The sequence below is a fragment of the Ochotona curzoniae genome, unplaced genomic scaffold (assembly GCF_017591425.1).
Source record: "Ochotona curzoniae isolate NIBS_2020 unplaced genomic scaffold, NIBS_Ocur_1.0 contig_3255, whole genome shotgun sequence".
Lineage (NCBI taxonomy): Eukaryota > Metazoa > Chordata > Mammalia > Lagomorpha > Ochotonidae > Ochotona > Ochotona curzoniae.
This window is the reverse complement of record NW_024465777.1, coordinates 264,914-287,890: the sequence shown is the minus strand read 5'-3', so window position 1 is coordinate 287,890 and position 22,977 is coordinate 264,914. Positions and strand designations below refer to the sequence as shown.

The 22,977-nt window shown below is 47.2% G+C and overlaps 1 protein-coding gene across 1 annotated transcript; it reads left to right on the top strand.

Moving 5' to 3' along the window:
- Positions 1–16,232: 16,232 nt before the first annotated feature.
- Positions 16,233–22,574, top strand: LOC121156103 (chymotrypsin-like elastase family member 3B). The gene is made up of 8 exons (XM_040979718.1): positions 16,233–16,413; positions 17,380–17,489; positions 18,739–18,836; positions 18,961–19,089; positions 20,444–20,580; positions 20,775–20,917; positions 21,466–21,618; positions 22,551–22,574. The coding sequence occupies exons 1-8, from the start codon at positions 16,233–16,235 to the stop codon at positions 22,572–22,574; spliced, it is 975 nt and encodes a 324-aa protein (XP_040835652.1).
- The last annotated feature ends 403 nt before the right edge of the window (positions 22,575–22,977 follow it).

The window sequence follows — 22,977 nt, the reverse complement described above, 5'->3', positions numbered from 1 at the left end:
TCAAAGGCATGCACAAATAAGGGTGAATATACTGCTAGCATTATCTTCCTCAACTGTGAGTGCCAGCTTGTACACACACTTACGGTCTGCAGAATCTACTGTCCAGGGACACAGTGGAAGTGGTGGAGGTGCAGGTTGGGATGTCTACTCCCCTCTCCTTCCTGTGGGATCCAGGATGCTATGCTCCCACAGCACAGAGACCAGACGGATGTCTCAATTGTGTAGAAGCTGAAATTAGGGAGGAATTTTATTTTTGTGTTGTTATTTCAAATGGGCACTGCCATCTTTAACATGTGTTCCTCTGGAGTATGTCATCAGAATCAGGGAGATTTTAAACCTTAATGGAAAAACATAAAAAGTTTACCTGTTTATAAAACAACAGCTTAAAGAAAGGTTACTTGTACATAAGAAGTAATAACCCATCTATTAATCTGCTCTGTGTTCTTCATAATAGACCAAGGACCATAAAGAGATCTCTCATTCTGAAATGACTAAGAGAAGTTTTGGCCAAACATGCTTCTCTATCCCCAACTCTACAAAGAGTTTGGCAATTTTGATGACTAAATCAGCTTCAGATATTAGGATAAAGCTTTAACCTGTGTGCCAGACCTAAGAGTACCTTAGAAGAAGCTGTGACTTCTATGTTTGCTGTATAAAGTGATAATGCTTATTTAGAAGTTTGAAAACGAAAACACTCACATTTATGCATAGATGAGGAGAGGAAGGACAGGTTTGGGGGACAGGGATGGCTAGAATGAACAACTCAAAACCTTTATTTTAGGTTTGGTCTCTGATGTAAAAGGAATGAGTGCCTGACTCCACCTCCTTTTATAAGGTAGTGTGATGATGTGGGAGTTGTCTCATATTCCATTAAATTCCACATAGAGATTAATATACACATTTTCACAGTGACTTTTTGCTAGTTCCAAGACAGAATTAAGATATTCCATAATGGTAGTGTTTTGACTATTGCAAAAGGATAATTTTCTGGTGAAGTGACCTTTAAGTAAGAAAAATAGACCAATACAATTACATGAGGTGAGTGACATCTGTGACATTTGATCTCTAACTCACCTAGATGCCTTATTCCCACCCGGACATTGCTGACAGTTACTTTTAAAAGAGTGATAAAGAATGTTGATCCATCACATCTTCTGTACCTACTTCCTGATGATCATGTACATAAACATTTCTGTCCTGGGTCCAAGACTTATCTCATAGTTCCACTTCAGAAACAAGGGGGTTTTATTTCATCACTGGCTGTGGCTGTGACTGCTGCATGTTTACCACCATTTTGAGAGCTGTTGACTTCTTTTTTTAAAAATTTTTTAAGATTTATTTTTATTATTATTTTTTTTTATTGGAAAGGCAGATATACAGAGAGGAGAGACAGAGAGGAAGATCTTCTGTCCGATGATTCACTCCCCAAGTGAACGCAACGGCCAGTGCTATGCTGATCCGAAGCCAGGAGCCTCTTCCGGGTCTCCCACGCGGGTGCAGGGTCCCAAAGCTTTGGGCCGTCCTCCACTGCTGTCCCAGGCCACAGGCAGGGAGCTGGAAGGGAAGCGGGGCTACCGGTGCCCATATGGGATCCCGGGCGTGCAAGGCGAGGACCTTAACCACTTGCGCCACCGCGCCGGGCCCAGAGAGCTGTTGACTTCTTAAATAGACAAGTTTATCAATCATGTTGAGCACATTTAGAAAAAGACAAAATGCACATTGAATTTCTATTAATGAATAGAGTGTGCTTTGTATCATTTCTCCCATAACACACATTGGTTGCTTTTTTGAAATCAAATTAAAGAACTATGTAACATGGATATAAAGCCTTACATTTTCTGTTTTAGTGAATGGACTGTTTTCAAGGTAAATATAAGAGGTCTAATTAATCACTGGATATGTTCCTCTTGTGTTTATATGGTTTGTGGCTGATTGAATGTCTATGATGATCTGAGAACATCCATGAATTGCATACTTTCTGAACAGCTGTAGATTGTGATTCACAAAGCCACAGACACATTTTATTTTCAATTAGCTTCATGTAGGAGAGAAGGATCTTGTAGCATCATGCCAGAAGAACTCACTCAGAAGATTTCCTGCCATTAGCAGCTTCCTGAGAGAATAGAAGTCAGAGGAAATATATGCTACATACTGCAGTTGTCTTGATGTGACAAATCACAAGGTTTTTATTTTAATTTGAAGGGGTAATTGAGAGTTTTGATTGATTCACCAGTGTGGGCTGACTTATCTTCTGTGTGCACCTGTCAAGACTCTTCAAAAAAATGCTCACAGCCTGTGATGCCACGCAATTTGTAGGAGTGCTAAGTAACACCTTTTATTTAGTCTGCAGTTTGCTTGAGGGTGACCCTTGTTTCCACATCTTGAATAAACCTAGTTAGTTGGGGAAATAGGTGAGGAGGGCTTTCCGTACAGCATTTCAAATGAACTAATTTTACATCCACTGTAGGCACATCCTATCAATGAGGAGGGTAATTGGGTATGCTTTAAGCTATGTTTCTAAGCTCTCTCAGCAAAGATTAGCCAACATTTTCATAACTCTGATTAGTCTAACTTTACTTAATGGCTCTGGTCTCAAAAGGAGACAAGTAATAAGAACTTGGTAAGAGATTGTTGGAGCAGTAGCTACTTATTGAATTATGTTAGACACAAACAGAGACCTCTTGTCATTCTAGAGTAACAATGAAAGTCCAAAATATGAATTATGTCCTCCCAAAGGACTTTGGTTTCCTCTTGTGCCTTTTCTGTTTGGATTGAAATATCTTCCTCTGAAAATGTCAGTAAAGAGCATTAGATTTCTGTAACTATCTTCTGTGAGCATGTATGTGAAATCTGTCAATATTCTGCTTTTCTTTTGAAGCTCAGACAGCAAACTATTTGCCCCAAATTTATTTCTGTACATGGAATTGTACAGAATTCTTTCAATTTAACAGTTCTTCCATGAGCCCTGAGAGCTATGAGACAAGGGCAAAGGAGAGCGGAGAGAGTAGAGAAAGAGAGAGATTTCTAGAATTTAAGAAGACACGTGCCACTGAGATAGAAATTCCCACAACAATGAAGAGAATTTATTCAGACGCCTACTCGGTGTCTCACCAACGTGAAGTAGAGGAGCAAGGTCGAGCTTTATTGCTTTATTGTTGACTTTATGCAGAGGATTCTAAACATAACATGTGTACAATGCAGAAAGTGATCCTGTGTATTTAATAGGTAAGAAACAATACACATACAAATATGGGCATAGTTTCATAGTGATGAGAGATAAAAGAAACTGGAAAGGGAAGCAAAGAGGGAGCAGCTCAGCCCCTCCTGTCGTCTTGGTCTTTGATGGAGTGATGAGCACCTTCTAATCCCAGCAGCCCCACTTCCCATCCAGCTCCCTGCTTGTGGCCTGGGAAAGCAGTCGAGGATGGCCCAAAGCCTTGGGATCCTGCAGCCATGAGGGAGACTCGAACCTAGCTCTTGGCTCCTGGCTTCAGATCGGCTCAGCTCCAGTCATTGTGGCCATTTTGGGAGTGAATCAATGGACAGATCTTCCTGTCTGTCTCTCTTCCTCTCTGTGTATCTGCCTTTCCAATAAAAATAAATACATACTTAAAAAAGAATGATCTTTGTAATGCCATTTAGTAAACACTTACTGAATTAGTGGTGACACTATTTTAAAGGCTTATATTCTAACAAGTGTACCCCAAAGCTTAGCCCCCAAGTTCACTCTTCTAATAGTTTCCATCCTGTGTACATGGGGAGTTTCTGTATTTCTCCATTATTTTGAAGAAAGTCTAGGGAACTGCTGTCTCCTGTCACCTCTCTTTCCTATCCCCTGCTTCTGGACCAGTTCTTGGTCCATCTTATTGCCCCTCCTCCAGTGAATGCCATTTTCTCCCAGCAACGTTGCAACCACACTTCATTGTGGCCGCTATGCACTATTTGATCAGACACCAAAAGGTCACAGACAGCCAGACAGAAAATGACATGAGAATAGTCTTCAAAATGTTTATGAAAGTGTTGCATTGTGTTTGAATTCCATTTTGTATAAGGTTTTTTTGGAAGCTCTCTTTGTAATTTACACAGTACCATGTGACATTTTAGTTCATGTAAAGAATGTGCAGTAATAAGATAGCAAGAACTGTCATAGTAACATTAAAAATTTGTTTTAGCAATTTTAAAATGTTGGATGAATTATTGTTAATTATAGTTACCCCATAATGTTGTAGAACAATAATAGTTATTCTTCCTACCCAATTGTACTTCACATTTATTCATTAAGCAACCACTCCCCCTAACTTTCCTAACCTCTATGGCTAGTACCTACTCTACACCTAGAAAAATCTGGTTTTTTGTTTTGTTTTGTTTTATGTCTAAAGCTATCAACTGTAAAGTAGAAATGCAATATTTGTCTTTTCCCACTTAACATAATTTCCTCCAGCTGTATCTGTGTTGCTGCAAATGCCAAGATTCATTCATGGGACACACATTCCTGAAGACCTTGGGGAGAAGTGGCACTTTCTGTCCTTTTCATTTACAGAGTCTTTGCTTCAGGAATTCTGTTGATTGGAATATATGAAAAATTCATTTTGGTACAGAGTTATGGAATAGTTAGATGAGCCACCAGTTGAGACCCTAGCATCCCATATCCAAGTGCTGGTGTGAATCTTGATTACTCAACTTCCAATCCAACTATCAGCTTATGTGCTTGAAGTTTCAATGAGGGATTGTTCCAGCACTTGCATTCCTGAACAAGAAACTTATCTGGAATTTTTGGCTCCTGGATTAGATCTTGGTGCTGCAGTGATTTTTGGTGTGACTCAGCAAAGGGAAGATTTTTATTTCTATCATTCAGTTAAAAAAAGAAGAAGAAGAAGAAATTAAAGATTTAAAGAGTTGTTTGTTTATTTCAAAGGGACACAGTCCCTGCAGGTGAGCACAAGAATCACGATAAGGAGCAGCCCAGTCCATAAATCAGGGAAAGGTGCCCACCGGCATACATTTGACATAGGTCGGGGGCAGACCAGGCTGAACCAGTTCACATCACCTGTTGGCAAATCCAAGCACCACAACAGAGTGCGGGTTGGGCCAGGTTGAGTCATAGCACATACCTGTACACATTACGCCTGGGATTGAGTGCCTGCTGGGATGGGTTAAGCTGTAACCCTCACCAGCGGGTGCTGGAATTGGGGGTGGGCTGGGCCAAGCTACAGCACCCATTGGCAAATGCTGAGGCAAGGTGGGCCATACCAGACTGGGCCACAGTACCCAACTAGCACACATGAGAATCAGCAGAGGAAGGAGCGAAGCTGGTAGGGGGAATGTGGAAGGCTCCACTGCCTGACCACCACTCACACTAGGGAGTGTGAGTTGGGGTGGAGGCAGACAAGACCAGGAAGGGCTACAACATCTGTGGGTCTCATGTGAGCTAGATCAGGGAAAAGCCAGGCTGAGCTGACTGTTCCTTCCAGTGCAAGAATAAATTACAGTGGGTGAGGGTTGGTTGGGCCTTGCTGCAGCATTAGCTGGCAGAGGCTGGCACTGGGGGCTAATTCTGTCAAGTTAAACTCCAGAAACACCTGGAGAGTGCATGATCCAAAAGTGGGAGTAGCGCAGAAGGAAAGTAGTGGGCCTCCCTCGTGGGTTACTGCTCCCACTGGAGAGCATGAAAACCAGGACAGGGGCAGGGGTGGCTGGACAGAATGGCACCTGCTAGCATGTTTGTGGGCTGGAAAGTAGGGCTGGTTGGGTTGAACTAGGTTTCAATGCCCATTGACAAGTACAAGAGATGAATGGGATGTGGAACAGACTGGACAAGTTTGCTGTACATACAGTTATCTGTATGTAAGGGAACAAGGGTAGGGGACAGGTCTGGTGGGGTTGTTGGGAGTAGCCCCAACTAGGCTGCAGCTCCCACTGGTTTGCGTGAGCATGAGTGTTAGGCAGGCAGAATCAGGCTGGACTACAACACCCATTGGTTCAAGTGGAAGACAGGTCTGGAAACAGAACTGACCCAGCAATTGCAACCACCAGCATGTGCATAAGCTGATTGGGGCGACAGACTGTGCTAGACCTTGTACTGGCATTCATGCACAAGAATCAGGTCTGGGGATCACCTCAAACAAAATTTCTTTGGAGATCCCTCCAACTGAACTGCTGATCACAGAACCCCAAGCATGAAGAGAAGTAAAGGTTCCATGGTCTGACTGTGGAGTGCATGTGTCAAAGCTGAGCCTCCTCAGATGCTCAGATGGAACAGTACACAGTATATCCAAGTGCACATGGAAGAAATGGTGGTCCATCAGGGCCTGCAGAGGACACGTGGTACCACGATAGAGGACAGAGGACAGAATAAATGGATCATCTACCCCAGCCATGTGTTGGCAGTGAAGATATGGGCAAATGAAGACCCTAAGGTGGACTATGTCAGCCAGTGGATTCTGAAGAAATTTCATCATGCATGGAATGGCGAGACTGGCAGCAATTCAGAACTGTTAAACTATTGAAACCACATGAACAGTGACCTTGGAGCATGCCCCACGTTAGAGACCCTGGGATGGGGTGGGAGGTTGGGTGGGGTTTCTCCCTTTATCTCCCTTTTTACCCCAGATACACACACACACAAAATGAGGAAACAATGGTCTTACCCAAGTACCTGTAACCCTTGACCCTTTGTGCCCTAATCAACTATATGAAGATTATCAAAATAAAGTTTTAAAAAGAAAAAAAGAAAATAAAGGTTTAAAGAGTTACTTGTTTATTCTAAAAGACACCATGAAAAACAGTGGGAAAGAAGCATAGAAGGAAGGAGGAAGAGAAAGGGGGGGAGGAATTTTCATTTATTAGTTTATTCAGAAACTAAATAGATCTAATGGCTGGGGCTGGTCCAGGTTGAAGTCTGGAGTAAAAACAAGTCCAATTTTCTGAGTTGGGTGCAGAGCCCCGAGAATATTAGCCATCTTCTGCTGCTTATCCAGGCACATTAACAGGGAACTGGACTAGAAGCAGAGCATCCAAAAATCAAACTAATACTCATATTGGGTCCTATACAACAGCCTAGTGGCTAAATCCTCACCTTGCGTGTATTGGGGTTGCATATAGGCATGGTTTATGTCCCGTCTGCTTCACTTCCCATTCCAGCCCTCTGCTTGTAGCCTTGGAAAACAGCAGAGGGCAGTTAAAAGTGTTGGGACCGTATACCCATGTGGGAGACCTGGAAGAAATTCCTGGCTCCTAACTTTGGATAGGTTCAGCCTTGAGTTTTGTGGCCATTTGCGGGGAGAATCAGCAGATGGAGGATCTTTCTCTCTCCTTCTCTATAAATCTGCCTTTCCAACAAAAATGGAAATAGTTTAAAAATATAAAAAGCAAAAACAAAAACAAACTAAAAATCCACTATTATTCACATAGAATGTTGGCAACCCAGACAATGGCTTAAGCCACAGAACCACAGTGATTACCCCAAATATGCCCTTTTTTTTAAGTTATTTTCATTTCACTGGGGTCAGCACAGTGGCTAAACAGCCTAATCTTCCTCCTGTGGAGCTGGCTTCCTATATGGTCACCAGTTCTAGTCCTGGCTGCTCCAGTTCAGATCCAGCTCCATGTTGATGACCTGGGAAGGCAGCAGGGGATGGCCCAAGGCCTTGGAACCCTGCAGCCAAATGGAAGACTTGGGAGAAGCTCCTACTTCCTGACTTCACACTATCTCAGCTCTGGCCATTGCTGCTATGTAGGCAGTAAATCAGGAGAAGAAAGATGGAAGATCTCTCTCTCTCTTTCAAGTAAAATAGATAAAAATACAGAAATTTTTAGAAGTTTAAAATATTTTAATTTTGTTTGAAAAGCAGAGAGACAGAAATAGCTCTTTCATTAACTGGTTGCTTTCTCAATTGCCTTCAACAGCTGTATCCAAGCAAAACTAGGAACTGTAGCCAGTAACTCAAAATTAGTATGTGGGTGATAGAGATACAAGTACTTGAAGGCATCGTCTGCTGTCTTTTAAGTTGCACATCAGCAGGAAGTGGCTTGTGGAGCAGAGTCAGAGCTCAATTTCAGACACTCCAGTATTATATGGAAATGTTGTAAATGCCACCTCAACTATTATGCCAAACACGTATCACTCCCTTAGCTGCTCTTAATTTTCCTGTACAGTTCAACCAAATACTTCTCCTTCAGACTGAATGTCAGTCTCCTTCCCCTCCTGCTCCCATCCCAGTCATGCATTCCTCTTCTATCACCTGGCACCTGCCCCATGCCCAGACACAGCCTTTGTTAAATTTGGTTGACAATTCATTGTCTCCTACACTAGATGCTAACTCAGAAAGTGCGAGTGCCATGTGTTGTGCTAAGGTACAGAATCCTGGATCACTACTTGACCTAGGATGAGAGGGTGCTCCACAAGATCTCTGTACTGAGGTAAATGTGTATACTGATCCGTCATTAGAGATGAGAAGCCTGAGACTTGAAGATCTGAGGCTGTGGACCCAAAGCCTTGGAGCTGGGAAGTGACACAGGCTGAACATGAATCCAGATATCGAGTTCCAACACCTGTAGTCTTTCCTAGACTATAATGTGTGTTGTGACAAAAGCTTTCCATTGTTGTCCCTGTTATCAGTTGTCCACCTAGTGACCTTCGTTGAAATTCACAGTGCAATGAACACTGAGTCCTTTACTGACGGTCACTCCACAATACGCTGTGGTGGTGGCTGCAGCCTTGGACCATGGGAGAACTGGTATTTTACCACCTGTTCTAGGACTGGGCCCAGTGTGGCCCTCACTATCTGCCTCTGCCTCTGCCCTATGTGAGCGCTCAGGCTCTGTGTCTCACTCCTGCCATCTACAAATAAATGATGCTCCAGCTATTGAATTTACTTCTTCTGTGGCCTTTGTTTCCGCCCCCCCCAGTCCCAGTCTGTGCTCCCTGTGCTGCCATGGACACCAGGAACCCTGAAAATCTGCTCCCTGTTTTTAGGTCCCATGATCCTAACACCTGCTTCCAAAGGAGGTATTTCAGCATGTAACTGGGGCCTACAGTGGGGGCTTTCAGCTTGGTGACTGAGAGCGTGGTAAAGGGGATACTGAGACAGGATAGCTCATGAGAGAGAGCTTGAAGTAACCAATGTGGCTCTCACATGCCCTTGCGCAAGGTTTGGGGGATAACAATGAGAGTCAGAGAGTCCCAAATATTTGAGAAGGAGCTTCTGTGGCAGTACCCTCATTTCCTTCATTATAACTGACACTGCAAGTTCAATTTGTGGACTTCTAGCTTTGGATTCTTGTCAGAAATATGTAGTGTTTGGTAGCTTGTTCTTTCCACTGTCCAGTGTGGTGGCTAGGTGGCTTTTCAGTCCTTTGGCTGCCTGCCCAGGTGGCTTTGTTTCTGCAGGCTATGAAACTCACACCAGGGGCCACGGACAACGTAGTGGACCTGGAGGCTTGCACATGTGTTTTAGTTCCGGATGGACATGGAGAGGAAAGGGGAGTTGTAGGGCCCCAGATGGGCATCCTGGTATGATTCACTGGTGGAACAGGCTTGGGGCTTATGCATGTGGGGCCCAGGCCAGCACAGTGACCGGATGCGTTGGCAGAGGGGAAAAGTCCCAGGTCAGCTCCTGATCCCTGCATGTGCTAAGGTTCAGGATGGGTGGGCAGGGCTTCAGGCCAGCATTCTTCGCTGTCAGAAGATCAAGGTGAAGAGCCCATGTGTTCACAGACATGGAGGCTGTGTGTTTCTTGGGGTGGAGGAATATGGAATGTGTGGGAGGGGAGACTACTGAGTACATTGCAGGTGAGAAATGACTTCTGGGTGTTCCACAGAAAAGGCCACCGTACTTTCAGATAAGCAATGAAGCTGAGACTGAGTGGTTTCAAGGAGTGAAACTGAAGGACAGTTTTGGGTCAGACCATTGCATCTGCCCATGTGAGAGACTTGAGCTGGGATAGTTGGCATCTACCACTGCTGCGCACAAGGAATAGGGCTAGAGGGCCTACCTGGCAGGGATAGACCACAGTATCCTGCAGTGAGTGTCAGAACAGGATATCGGCTGGGCCATGACACTAAACAGCATGTGAGAGAACCAGATCTGGGGGAAGATTTTGTGGGAAATATGTGGGATTACCCCTGAGGGAAAGCCATATTCACTGGTTTATTCAAGAACTGGTGGTGGTGATGGGCTTAGCTAGGCATGACCATGGAACCCTCTGACACTCATGGGTACTGGGGTTGGAATAAGACAGGCTGGTACAGACTGCAGCATGTGTAAGTGCACCCAAGAATTGGGAGTGTGGTGAACTGGGCTGCAACATCCACCAGCATGCACAAGGCCATGACAGAGGAGAAGGTAAGGACCTAGCACTGGGTGGCACACGTGAGATCTGGCTCTGGGAGTGGGTCTTGTCGGGAAACTTAGGGAACTCACTTCCTTGTTGGGCCGTAGCTCCTGCTGGTGAGCATGTGATTCAGGCCTGGGTGTTGGTCATGTTAGGCAGGGTGCTTCACAGGTCAGCAAGTGTATGGGTTGGCCCTGGTGGGAGTAGAGGGGATCAAGCAGGGCCAGGCCAAACTGTAGCACACTGGATTGGGGTGTGTGCCATGCTGGGTTTGGCTGTCACACCTATCAGGTGGCATAAAAGCCAGGGATGGGGGAAGACTGGGCATAGAGCTAAGATGCAGTGATTATCAGCAAGAGTTGGGACTAGGTGCTTGCCAGACCAGGCCAGGCTGTAGCATCCAATGGCAAAGGCCAAGATGAGGGATGGGCTATGCCAGGTTGGGTCAGAGCAATCACCAGCATGCACAAAATTTGTGGCTGAGAGGGGACCTGGTCAGTGAGCTAAGTTTTGTGGTTCCCAATGATAAGTACAAGAGCAGGAATGGAGGTGTCAAACTGGGCTGGACATGACTGCAGCATCCCTTGGCATGTGTGTGGACTAAATTTTGGATGTGCCAGACTGGGATAAGCTCCAGCACCTGCTGGTGCTCATCAGAGCCAGTGTGGGTATAAGACAGGCTGGGCAACATGAGAGCTGAGCCACATGAGAGCTCAATTTGGCAGTGGACCAGGCAGAGCTGGGCTGTAGCACTCAACTGTATGATCTATAATGTGTATGGGCCAATTGGGTAAGGCTACTGTACCTGCCAGGACATGAGATGGCCCAAGACAGCCTGGGCTAAGAACATACCATTGTGCGTGAGATCTGCAAATGGGAGATAACCTGAGAGACGAGTTTAGACAACTCCTTTGACAGGGGTGCAGTCCTTGCTGATGAGTGCAAGAATTGAGGCTGGGTGCAGGAACCAGGACAGGTGACAGTATCCGCTGCCATATGTGTGGGTCAGGTCTGGGGGTGGGCAGGTAGAAATGCAAACTACTCAAGCTGCTGTGTCCTTCTGAGCTGTGTGTTCCAAGGTTGAGCTCCTCATTTGTCTTCTTTTTGTGGGACCACGAGTGAGCTTGGAATCATGTAGGTGTCCAACAAACACTTCTTGACTGTGTGTTTGTCAGCAGGGTCATAGAGCGAGAGTAAGGACAGGGAGCTTCCCACCACTGGCCCCATGACCCCCCACCATGGACTGGAGGGTTCCTCCCACACTGCCCAGCTCAGCCTCAGGAAGGTTGAAAATAATGTCCGTGTCCCCTCGCCCTGTGCCATTACCTAAGACCCCTTTATGTTCCAAGCTGAGGTGGTACCTTCCTCATGCAAGAGTCACCTGCACATGTTACTTTCATGTGTGCCTTCTGGGTAAACTTCCTCCCACACACAGGGCACTTGCCCGGTCTTTACTTCTCCACCCTGAGGCTCTACTGCAACACCTAATGTGTTAGTGGTGAGCTGTAGGAACATGGCCTGAAGAGTCCTGGCCTGGAGAGCACTATGTGTGATTCTCAGTGAAAACCAGCATGTTTAATGTTTTGAGGGATCCTGCAGGTAGGAACCACTTGACCAGTGTAGATCTTGAATTTCACACTCCTGTCTGGGTATTGATTTTTTGTTGGGTGCCTGTAAGTTCTTTTTTGAGAGCTGAGGCCAGCACAATCCACAAAGCAGCCAGAATCTCTGCTTGGTGGGCTCTCTTCCAGTGGGGTCATTGGTCACAGGACAGCTAGTCCTGGGAGCACACTGCTGTCCAGGGCTCCAGCCCTACCAGTGCTACTGCTGAGCATCTCGGGGACACACAGGGGCCTCCAGAGAGTCCTGTGTGGATGCCAAGGCCAATTGTACCTCCAGGGAGGGAGAAGAGGACATCTGGGGAGTCCTTTAGCTTCACTCATTCATTCATTCTCTGAAAAAAATGTCGTTGGCCCTGCTCTGTGTCAGGCTCCTTCTAGACCTTGGGAATTCGAAGATGAATGAGAGAAAGTTTGGGGCTCCCAAGTGCTTCCCTACTTGTAGAATCCCTCCTTCCAAGAAGAAAAAGAAAACTCATGGATCCCCAAGCTCCCATTCAAAGCCCGGCTTTCACTCTTCTGCCAGACCCAGCTCATACCTCCCCACACCTGAAACTCCATGTCCCAACCAGAGAGCAGTTTGCTTTGCTTCAGGCTGAGGCCTAGAGCAGATCTCATCCCTGATGATCGTTGGCAGTTCCTTCTTCCCATGGTGGGGGAAGGGCAGTTCTCTGCTGAGATTTCACTAGCCTCTCCTATGCAAGAAAACTTTCAAAGGGGCTGGTTGTGGTGTAGCCAGTTAGGCTGCTGCTTGTGACATCAGCTCTCTTCAGAACCCAGCTGCTCTGCTTCTGCTGTAGCACCTTGTGGGTGTGCATGGGAAAGCAGCAGAAACTGGTCCAAGTCCTCAGATCGCTGCATCCTACATGGAAAGGAGTTTCTGGCTCCTGGTTTTGACCTGACTCAGCCGCAACTATTGCAGGCATTTGTGAAGTGAACCAGTGAACCAGCAGATAGAAGATGTCTCTCTCTCTCTCTCTTTCTCTCTCTCTCTCTCTGTGTGCATATATATGTATATACATAATAAAATAAAATAACATTCTCTTCTCCCCCACTCATTAGTCAGTGATAGACTTGGCAGGGTCTGACCATAAGGCCTTGAAGATAAGTTCAATTCAACGGGGACTGTAGCATTCACAGGTTAATCTTGCTGGAGACCAAGCAGAGAAAGAGCTAGTATTTCTACCACTGGGACTATACTAGGCAGTGTTAATAGAGTAGGTGATATATTATTCATGTTGGGGAGCTTTTGATCCTCCCTGCTATTGGGTTAACCCTGTCAGGCCAAACAGCAACAAAAACATGGTCCTAAGCCAGTCCTGGGGTTTCTCCGGGACAGGAATTCCCAGCACATCCCCCTGGAGTGGATGGTGTTTGGTTTCCTGTCTGATCCAGATGCTCCACAGTGGGCTCAGGCTCTGACCTGCTCTTCTGCCCTGAGCCCCTCCTGCCTCCATCCTATTCTTCAACATCTCAAGACCTGGAGTAGGGTTCTGGGTGCAAAACTGAACAAATGAACATATCCAGGCATGGAGGGAGTGAGGCCATGGAGGGCAGGGCTGTTTTAATTGCTACATGAAGAGCTTCACATTTGTTCCACCTGTGACCACTTACTATCCTTGGGCACATAGACTTGTGTCTGGAGGGGCATATGTCACTGTCCACCTCACACCTTCCATCACTGCTGCCCCCTAGACTTGGACATGAAAGTACTCCAATTAAAGGCTGTGTGTGGACAGGGACACTCCTGAGAGGAACCTGGCACCTCTGAGAGCTGTGGGTGTGGAGGCAGTGGGGTATCCAGCAGGGAGGTATTGGGGTTCCTTGACCTTGTGCAGAAACATTCCTGGAGGTGCTGCAGAAAGCCAAGCTGAGCGCTGTTCCCACAGCAGCTAGGGAGAAGTGGGGTCATTGCTACAATCCATCTGAATCAAAATCACGGCATCCATGCTGGGTACTGCACAACCCCATACCCAGGGTTGGCCCCAAGTGTTCTAGTGTAAATGTACTCTGACTCACTCTGCATGTCCACCTTCCCTGTCCCAAGACAAGCCCCTTCCTCTCTGTCCCCAGAGCCCCAGGTCTGCCCAGGTGACCAAACTCGGTTGTTTCCTTTCTCCATAACCCCTCCCATTCTCCATGCAGCATCCAGGAGAAGAGTTTCGCAAAATGTGAATCAGATCTGAGCTCATTCTGTGTTATAGTGCACCCTCCCCACCAAGCCCTACTGACCTTAACAGTGGGCTTCTCCTTACCCTTGGAGCATACTGCATGGTGCTTGAGTCTCACACTGGAGTCCCTTTCTGCAGCGAGGCAGCTTCCACCAGGAGGCCCCCTGCTGTGCCTCAGTTCCTCTTAAATGTAGCAAATTGTCCCCACCTCTGGCTAAACCAATCAGTTCATAACTAACCGTGTCTTCCTGGTAGTGAAACTGGCAAAGAACACCTGCTATAATTTGTTTCTTTCTTTGATTCTTCTCTTGGTTCCTAATCGCATTTTGGATACCCATGGTGCTGACATCACCTGCTGTGAATCTGGCCTCTATTAGTAAGATGACAGCTTCTGTCCTCCCTTCACCCATCCACCTTTCAGTTTATCTGTAGGATTTGTCGAACTCAAAGTGTTAAGGTGTCAAATATTTTCTTCAAGAGGATTTAGATTGTCTCTTTTCCTCTAGATGAGCCTGCAGGTTGGTCTGTATGGATGGTGAGCAAAGGATTTCACCCTGCTCCTTGCCTGACACTCTGTGACTGCTTAATAAATCTTCAAAAAAAAAAAAAAAAAGATGACATCTCTCTTGAAACACCTGCAACTCATATCAGAGTGCCTGCATTTGGGTCCCAGGATCATTCCAAATCCAGTTTTCTGCTAATGTACATGCTGAAGGGTGGCAGGTAATGTTTCAGTGCTGTGTTCACCCGGGAGACCCAGATTAACTCAATCTGGTTCAGCCGCAGCTGTTACAGGCAGTAGGGGAGTGAGCCTGCATATTGGCAATATTTGTCTTTGTCTCTGTTTTTCTGCCTTCAACATAATAAAATCAATATTTTTTTTTAAAAAAAAATTTTATTTGTAAGGCAGGGTGGCAAAGAAAGGGGGGGTGGGTGGAGAGAACAGATTTTTCACCTCCTGGTTTGTTTCCCAAATGGCCACAACAGCCGTGGTTGGGTGAGGTTGAGATCAAGTAAGAAACTGCATCCAGGTCTCCCATGTGTGTGCAAGGGTCCCAGAATTTGGACTATCAACAGTTGTCTTCCCAGATGTATTAAGAGGGATCAGGATTGCAAGAAAATATGTGCCTAAAACCAGTGTTTATTGGATGGTAGTATTGCAGGCCTCGATTCAAACCACTGTACCACAGTGCTGGTCCCAAATACATCTTTTTTAAAAAGTTTTGTTTCAATTTAATTTAAAGGCATAGAGAAAAGGAGCTCTTCTATTGATTGATTCGTTGGCCCAAATACCTGTAACAGAAGGGACTGAGCCCAACCAAAAGCCAGAGTCAGGAACTCAGTGTGAGTCTGTGGGTAACAGAGAGCTGAGTACTTGAGCCATGATATTCTGGCTTTTAGCATGCCAGGAAACAGGACCAGAGTTAGGATCAAACAAGCACTCCAATTGGAATGGAGTTGTTGCATGTGCTGTCTTTACTAGGCCAAACACAGATGTGTTCATCAAGACTAGCTTTTATTTTCCCTTCAGGACTCGACCAGACCATGAACCTTCAGCTGAAATGTCACTTTTCTAGCTTCCCTCTTAGTGAGATAGTCTCATTGCTGCTCATCTCATGTTCTTCATCCACTCTGAAGCATCTTCCCCCACATCTGGACTCAGCCTTTGCTTCTTTTTACTAATTTGTTCTTTTTTTCTTTCCCACTCAGACTCAAACTCCTGAAGGATGGGGATCATGTATTGTGCTCAGTAAAGCCCCTAGAGGAGGGCCTGATCTACTGAGAGCAGGTGCTTACAAGGTCTCTTTATTGAGACAGATTATAACATTGATCCCATGTTAGGGATGGGGTATCTGAGATTCAGAGAAGTGAAGATGTGTGCTCAAGCTCTCAGAGGCAGGAGGTGTCCCAGGCAGGATGTGAATCAAGGATGAGGAGTTTTAGCACCTGTGTTAGTCCCTGAAGGAGGTGGCATGTTCTGATGCCAAATTTCTATTCTGTTTCTGTGTGATCAGCTGGCGACCCAGTACCACCTGTGTAGGCACATGATGCAGGAACAGCTGGATATTTCCACTGACTATCACTCCTCCATATGCAATGAGCGCGGACTATGGCCTTGGACCATGGGAGATCTGATATTCCACCACCTGTTCTGGAGTGGGGCCCAGCCAAGCCCAGCCCCCTCTGCCTCTCTGTGCCCTATATAAGAGTACTGGTTCCGTTTCTCCTTCCCTTCTTCTCCAGATCCACAATGATCCGGCTGCTGAGCTCCCTTCTCCTTGTGGCCCTGGGTAAGTCCCCAGGCCTAATCTGTTCTTCCTATACTGCCCTAAGCCAGGAGCCCTGATATTCTCGTGACCTAGGTTTTATGATCCCCAACATCTGATTGCATAGAAGTCTCAACATGTACTTGGGTCACAACAGTGAAGGATTTCATCTTGGAGCTGAGGTAAGGAGAGGGGGTAGGCAAGAGATGGACCAGTTCAGAAGAAAGACTGGGAGCAGCACCAAGTGTTACAGAGGGAGTCTTTGGTGGGGCAGTGGACAAAGTTTCATGAATAAGAGTCTGCTTTGTGCTTGGACTGTATTGAACAGAATTCCCACTCCTCTGCTGAATGGTCCAATTTTCCTCTCATACTGTCCCCACCTGTCTTCAAAGCCTGTGATTCAACCTTGTCCTTGTCTCTGCCACATTACAAGCAGACTCCCTTGAATGACAACCATGGTAAGAGATAACACTTAATGTTTATCATGTGCTATACTGAGGGACTTTTATCATATGACCTCATGTCTTCAATTCTCTTTGCTGCACAAGGTCAGTGCTGTTATTGTCACGTTTTACAGAAAGGCACACTGACCCTCAGAGAAGTAAAGGAGATCATCCAGGAGCAAGTGTCTCTGTGCTTTGAGCCCGGGAAATCTTATTTCAGAACCTCTACTCTTTCAGAAATATTCTACTAATGTGTTCTGGGAGGGAGAGAAGAGAGAGAGAGAGAGAGAGAGAGAGAGAGAGAGACTTTCTTGGGTTCCATTACCTGAGGCTGTGTTTTTATCTCCACCATTGGATTCTCAGGACTCTGTAAACCCCTGCTCTAGTCCCAGTGCTCACTGTTCATTGTTTGTTGCTGAGGATCATAGAGGGAAAGGAGCTTACCCAGGCTCACACAACCCATATATGGTATTCTAGAACTGGGACCCTGACTTCCTGTCCTTTTGGGGTCCATCTGGCTGACTGATGCTTCTCCTCTCTTCTCTAGCCTCAGGCTCACACCCACCAATCCACATCCCCTCCACCCACTTCGCCAACCCCTCCAGCCGTGTGGTCAATGGTGTGCCTGTAGATCCTCCCCACAGCAAGCCCTGGCAGGTAAGAGCAACACCAGCTTTACTGATTACCACTGAGGGCTCTGGACACCAAGTGCTGACGGCAAGGCCTCCAGTTCTGCCACCATGGCTCCCTATGCAGTTCACACCTCAGCTTCCCAGGTTTGAAAACTTGCTCAGTCACATTCACATGGTTGCATTACCTGTTTCATCTACAACCTTCATTGAGCGATTTGGGAACAAAAAGTAGAATCTGAGGCCAAGAGAAAACGTAACAGCAGTAATAGAGTCACTTAATAGAGGGGGTTGGGGAATGTAGACACTGTGTAGAGGAGGTTAGGGAATCGGTTCCAGTTCCTTGAGTCCTACAGCATGAATCTGAGTTCTGGAGCACAGAGAGTGGAGAGTTGAATCAGGGCTATGGAGGGCAATACCGAGTGGGGAGGCTCGCTGTGCTGGTGAACACAGTAGACATTAGCAGCATGAGGAATTTAAATGTGAATCAAGTACATGTCCAACATTCAGTTCCTTCATGCCAGCCACATTTTCAATGTTTCTGAGCTACCTGTGGCCAATGCTTCCCACCTTGGACAACAGAGGCAGAAAACATTTCCATAGCCTAAGATGTTCTCTAGGGTGAGGTTAGCCAACGTGTTCTGGGAGGGAGCAGAGAGTGAGTGCTGTAGCCCTGTCAGCCACATGGCTCCTCCAGCAGTGACTTAGCCCTGCCATTGCAGCAGGAAAGCAGCCAGAGAGCATGTGTGCCTGAGGGAGCGACCTGTGTGTAGTCAGCATTAGTGTGCAAACAGAACACATTAGCCTGGGGCAATGGGACACATTCCCCAACCTTGTTCTCCAGAGAGATTTGAGAATCTGAATAAGTGGGAAATTGAAGGTAGCTGAAAGATTCAGGGTGAGCCATGCTTCAGAAGATCCAAGAAGTTTGGAAGAGCTGAGGATCAGAAGAATGTGGCCTGAGAGATTAAAGGGTCTTGGGGGCTCTCAGGGTGCAGATGGTTTGGAGTGCCCTAAAGGGCAGAGAATGTGGGAGTCTTTGGGAGAGCACACAGGGTCTGGTGTCGGGAGACTGGGGATTCTGAGTTGTCCTAGAGTAAAAGAGATAGACCCAGTTGAGCAGCTGTACAGATTGTGTGCTGAGTGTCTTAGAAGGATCTAGTGTTTTCTGTACGAAATTAAGCCTTCTCAGGATGTTCAGTGCAAAACCCACACAGCAACCCTCACTGTGTGTATAGATTTCTAGCCTGATTTATTCGGGGATTGGGGCTTGCCAGGTCGCCTTGCTGCTTGAACAGAATGGGGGCCTGTACTTCATCTGTGGAGGGAGCCTCATCGACCGTGACTGGGTTCTGACTGCAGCACACTGTGTCGTGTGAGTTCTACTGTCCCTATTCCTGCCCTGATCTTTTTCCTTGTAAGACCCAGGCAGTATGAGTCAACACATGAATATGACAAATTCACTGATAGGCCCAGGCTGACCTCCCTTTCTCTTTCAGAGATGGTGGACCATATTGGGTGCTGCTGGGCAGGTACAACCTGAGTGAACCAGAGCCATCTGACCAGGTCATCCCTGTGGGAAAGGTCTATGTGCATCCAGAATATGACAACAATAACGCAGCCAAAGGGTGAGTGAGACCAGCCTGAGACCAGGCTCCTGTGTTCTTCCCTCCATGAACCACAGTTCATCTAGGAGACTCCCAGGGACAGTGGGAGGGTAAGCAGCCTGGGCCCAGCTCCCACACACTGGGAAGAGGCTCAAGAACCAGCAGCACCAACCTCTGCCACTGCACAGGGAAAAACAGTTCCAGGGAGAGGCAGGATGTCACTCAGAGCTGCTGGGCTCAGTGTTCCTGGAGCCCAGGACCCTCAGGCTCCTTCTCCAATCTCAAGGTGTCATGTGCTCAGCAGAGGTTTCTCCAGCACAGCCTGGTTCATGGCTGTGTTGTCAGAGGAGAAGCACTGGACTGTCAGTGCTGTGGGTGTCCCTCCCTGAGTGCCCTGGGCAGTGAGTGCCCTGCTCTGGGCCTCAGGTTTCCATTTGTCCAAGATGACCCTGGAGCATGCCTTCATGGTGGTGGTAGTGATGGGCAGGGAGGCCAGCTGAGGCCTCACCTGTGTGTCTGGGAGCTATAGCGCTTTCTGGTGAGGGATCATAGGAGGGACGAAGCCCTCATTAAGCACTATGGAAGTGAGGAACATTTTATGGAGACCCCGACACATCCTCGCACAGCTTCCTGGGCAGTAGGGAGACACAGTAGAGTGACCCAAGTGAAGTGTTCTGGGTGACAGCAGGCAGTGAAGTGGTCCTTGAAGTGTGGGAGCAGTGGCACTAGAGTCCCCTGGGAATAGCAAGTAAGATCAGACTTTGACTCTATCAGCCATAAACCTTCTCAGAAAGGCTGGGTTCATTCCCTGAAAACTGTGTGACATTATAAGTTAGAAAACTTATTTATATTTATTTACTTTAGTGGGAGAGAGAGAGACAGAAAGACAGAGAGAGAGAGAGAGAATGTATATTTTGCTGGTCCCCTACTCAAATGAAAAGAGCCTAGAATTCTCTCAGTTTCCCAAGTGGGCAGCTGAAATCCAAGCATTTGATTGATCACCTGCTAATCCACAGTGCACATGAACAGGAAGCTGGATGAGAATCTGAGTGTGAACTTGAACTTCAGCACTGTGATATAATATGTACCTCTAAGTCACTATGCCCAATTCACAGCCCAATGTGCGACAGAACTCAGGAATTCTGATGAGTGTGGATTGTGATGACCATAGGTGGAAACCAAGGACAGTTATGACAGCAAAAGATTGTCAGGGACCAAAGAGGTGGGCGTTTCTGGAGTTGGCTGAGCTAAAGCTGGATTCAAGGGCATAGGAGCAGTAAGGGTATTCCAAATGTATAGCCTTTGAACAAAGCTCTGTGATTGGACTTGGTCCTGATGGAGGACCAGGTTCCAGGTGACTCTTTCTCCCTCACAGCTATGACATTGCTCTCCTCAAGCTGTACTACAGTGCTGTGCTGACAGCTGAAGTCCAACCTGGCCACCTTCCTCCTCCTGGCTACATCCTACCACATGGGACAACATGCTATGTCACTGGCTGGGGCTACATTTCCAGTATGTCTGACCAGGAACAGCAGCGTGGCTCGCAGGCCATGGCTAATGATGCAGTGGTGGTCAAAGCATACAGGATGGTGGGGCTGGTGGGAGGGAGTCCTCATCAGATCTGAGAATATGTGGGCCTCGAATACCCCACCTCTGGGAACCTAGCCATGTCCCAAACCCACTCACATTGCTCTCTGTCCCTACAGCCAACGGGCCAATCTCAGATGTTCTACTGAAGGGGCTGCTGCCTGTGATAGACTACGCACACTGCTCTCAGTGGGACTACTGGGGTTCAACCGTGAAGGAGATCCATGTGTGTGCTGGCGAGGCCGGATCCTCTGCATGTAGTGTAAGTTGGCTAATACTTACCATAGGAAGGCAAATCCCAGTGACTCTCAGCCAGCTACCTGGAGATAGACTTGAATCCAGTCAGGCTTCAGGTCAGTCAGGTCATGGAGTATGTCAGCACAGCCCACACACCATGAATCCTGGCCCAGATCGCAGGACCCCTCACCTGGGACCATCACTGTCCCTCCTCCTGCTCAGCCTGCCCCAGCAGCACAGCAGGGATACTCGCATCACCACCTGCAGTCACCCACTCTGGGCTCTGCAGGGATCCTCAACCACTGTGCTTGGCAGCTGAGTCCTCCTAGGCAGCAGGGAAGGTGCTGTCAGCAGGGGGAGCTGGCGTCTCCCTCTGTGCCAGGGGCTGTGCTGAGGTCCTGTGTGGGTCCCTTCCTGCTCAGCAGCTGTGGTAGCACAGACCCTGGTCCTGGCCAGCTGAGACCCTGAGGCTGGGAGAGGTGCAGCAGTGTGGGTGTGTCTGCAACCCCCAGGTCAGGGACAATTCCTTCCAGGTGAGACTCAGCTCAGTCCCCACCCCTCTGACCATGACAGGGTGACTCTGGAGGACCTCTCAACTGTCCTGGAGTGAATGCCGAGTGTGAGATCCACGGCATAGTCAGCTTTGGTTCTGGTTATGGCTGCAATTTCCCCAGGAAGCCCACAGTTTTCACCCGTGTGTCGGCCTTCATCGACTGGATCGAGGAGGTAAGGACTGGGCAGCTGGGAGCTCTCTTGAGAGGGACTGGATGCCTGGAAGGAAAGTCAGATCCTGGTGAGGGTTGCAGGGATCCTAAAAAGGCAGTTGGGGGAGGGGCTTGGGGACATTCCTGAAGATCCCAGGAATGTGTTCTCTCTGTGTGGCCATGGAATTTTACACTTCTTATTCAGGGACAGTTTCTAGAGAAAGTGAGAGCAAGTGCTAGAGAGAAAGAGGCTTTTAGTTCAGGCAGTTTCATTAGTCAGGAGAGAGAGTGTGATGCAGTGCTCCTTTGTGGGAAACGGCCCAGTGTCACTTCCACATAGCAAGGTTACCATGTGATTGAATTGTATACCTAAGGTATGCAGCATTGGGCCTTTATACACCTTCATCGTGGGGGTGGGAGAAGTTATCACCTCCTCCATTTGCACATATGTGTAATATGCAGCATGGGGTACACATCATGGAGGGTGCTGACCTCCTGTGCAGAGAAAATGTTTGGGTGATTTGTGATTCCAAACATTCCTGGATGGGAGTATCAGCTATACTTTTGTAGGGTGGTGGAGTCACTTCTCCTCTGCCAAACCTAACACTGAATGCTGTGATGGAAAAACGCAGTTCAGGTGCTCCCTGGGCAAAGCTGGTCACAGGGGCCATTATTGTCCATGATAACAGCAGTGACCACCACTTAAAGACCAAGGAAATATGAAAAGGGGGATGTGATAGGACCTTAGTCAATAGTTTAATCAGGAGCTATTAATGAGGTAAGTAATGTGATCATTACTCCAATCAGAGGAGGAAACTGAGGCTCAAAGAGGGCAAGGTTTTCTCCCAGGGTCTCAAAGGGAATGAGTGGTCAGGCTGGGAGGTACCCCATTCCTTCAACTCTTTAATTTCTGATGTTGACTCATTGATATGTCTTCTCCCTGTTCTTTTCCAGATCACTGGAATTCACTTCCGCTAATGCTGATGATCTCACATCCTCTATAAAGAATAAAGAATAAAGATCTCTCAGCAAGTCCTAAGTTCGGTTTCTTTCCTTCATTACCTCTTCCCCTCTGGCCTGTTCCTGAGATCTGAGAGCTGATTTACAGAGATGAGGTCTGAGTCAGCCTCTCATGTGAGGACAAGAATAATCTGGGCCCCATGGAGACAATGGAGTTGCAACAGGGTGACCAACTCTCTTGGTTGGCCTGAGAATGGAGCTTATCAGACTCAGGACTTACAATGAGGACACTGAGGCAGTCCCAGCACAACAGGACAAGCATGTCCCCCAGAATAGAGTCCCCAGAGCACAGTGGCTGTTCCATGCATGTGAAAAGCACTTGATACCTGCAGAGAGCCTGAGCCTACCTCCTCTCAGGAGG

Bases quoted from the DNA above. Each gene is read 5' to 3' on its own strand.
- LOC121156103 (XM_040979718.1), top strand. From the start codon at position 16,233: ATGGCCTTGGACCATGGGAGATCTGATATTCCACCACCTGTTCTGGAG. The intron at 16,414-17,379 runs GTAAGTCCCCAG...TCTCTTCTCTAG, and splicing joins CCTTCTCCTTGTGGCCCTGG to CCTCAGGCTCACACCCACCA. The intron at 20,581-20,774 runs GTATGTCTGACC...CTGTCCCTACAG, and splicing joins TGGCTGGGGCTACATTTCCA to CCAACGGGCCAATCTCAGAT.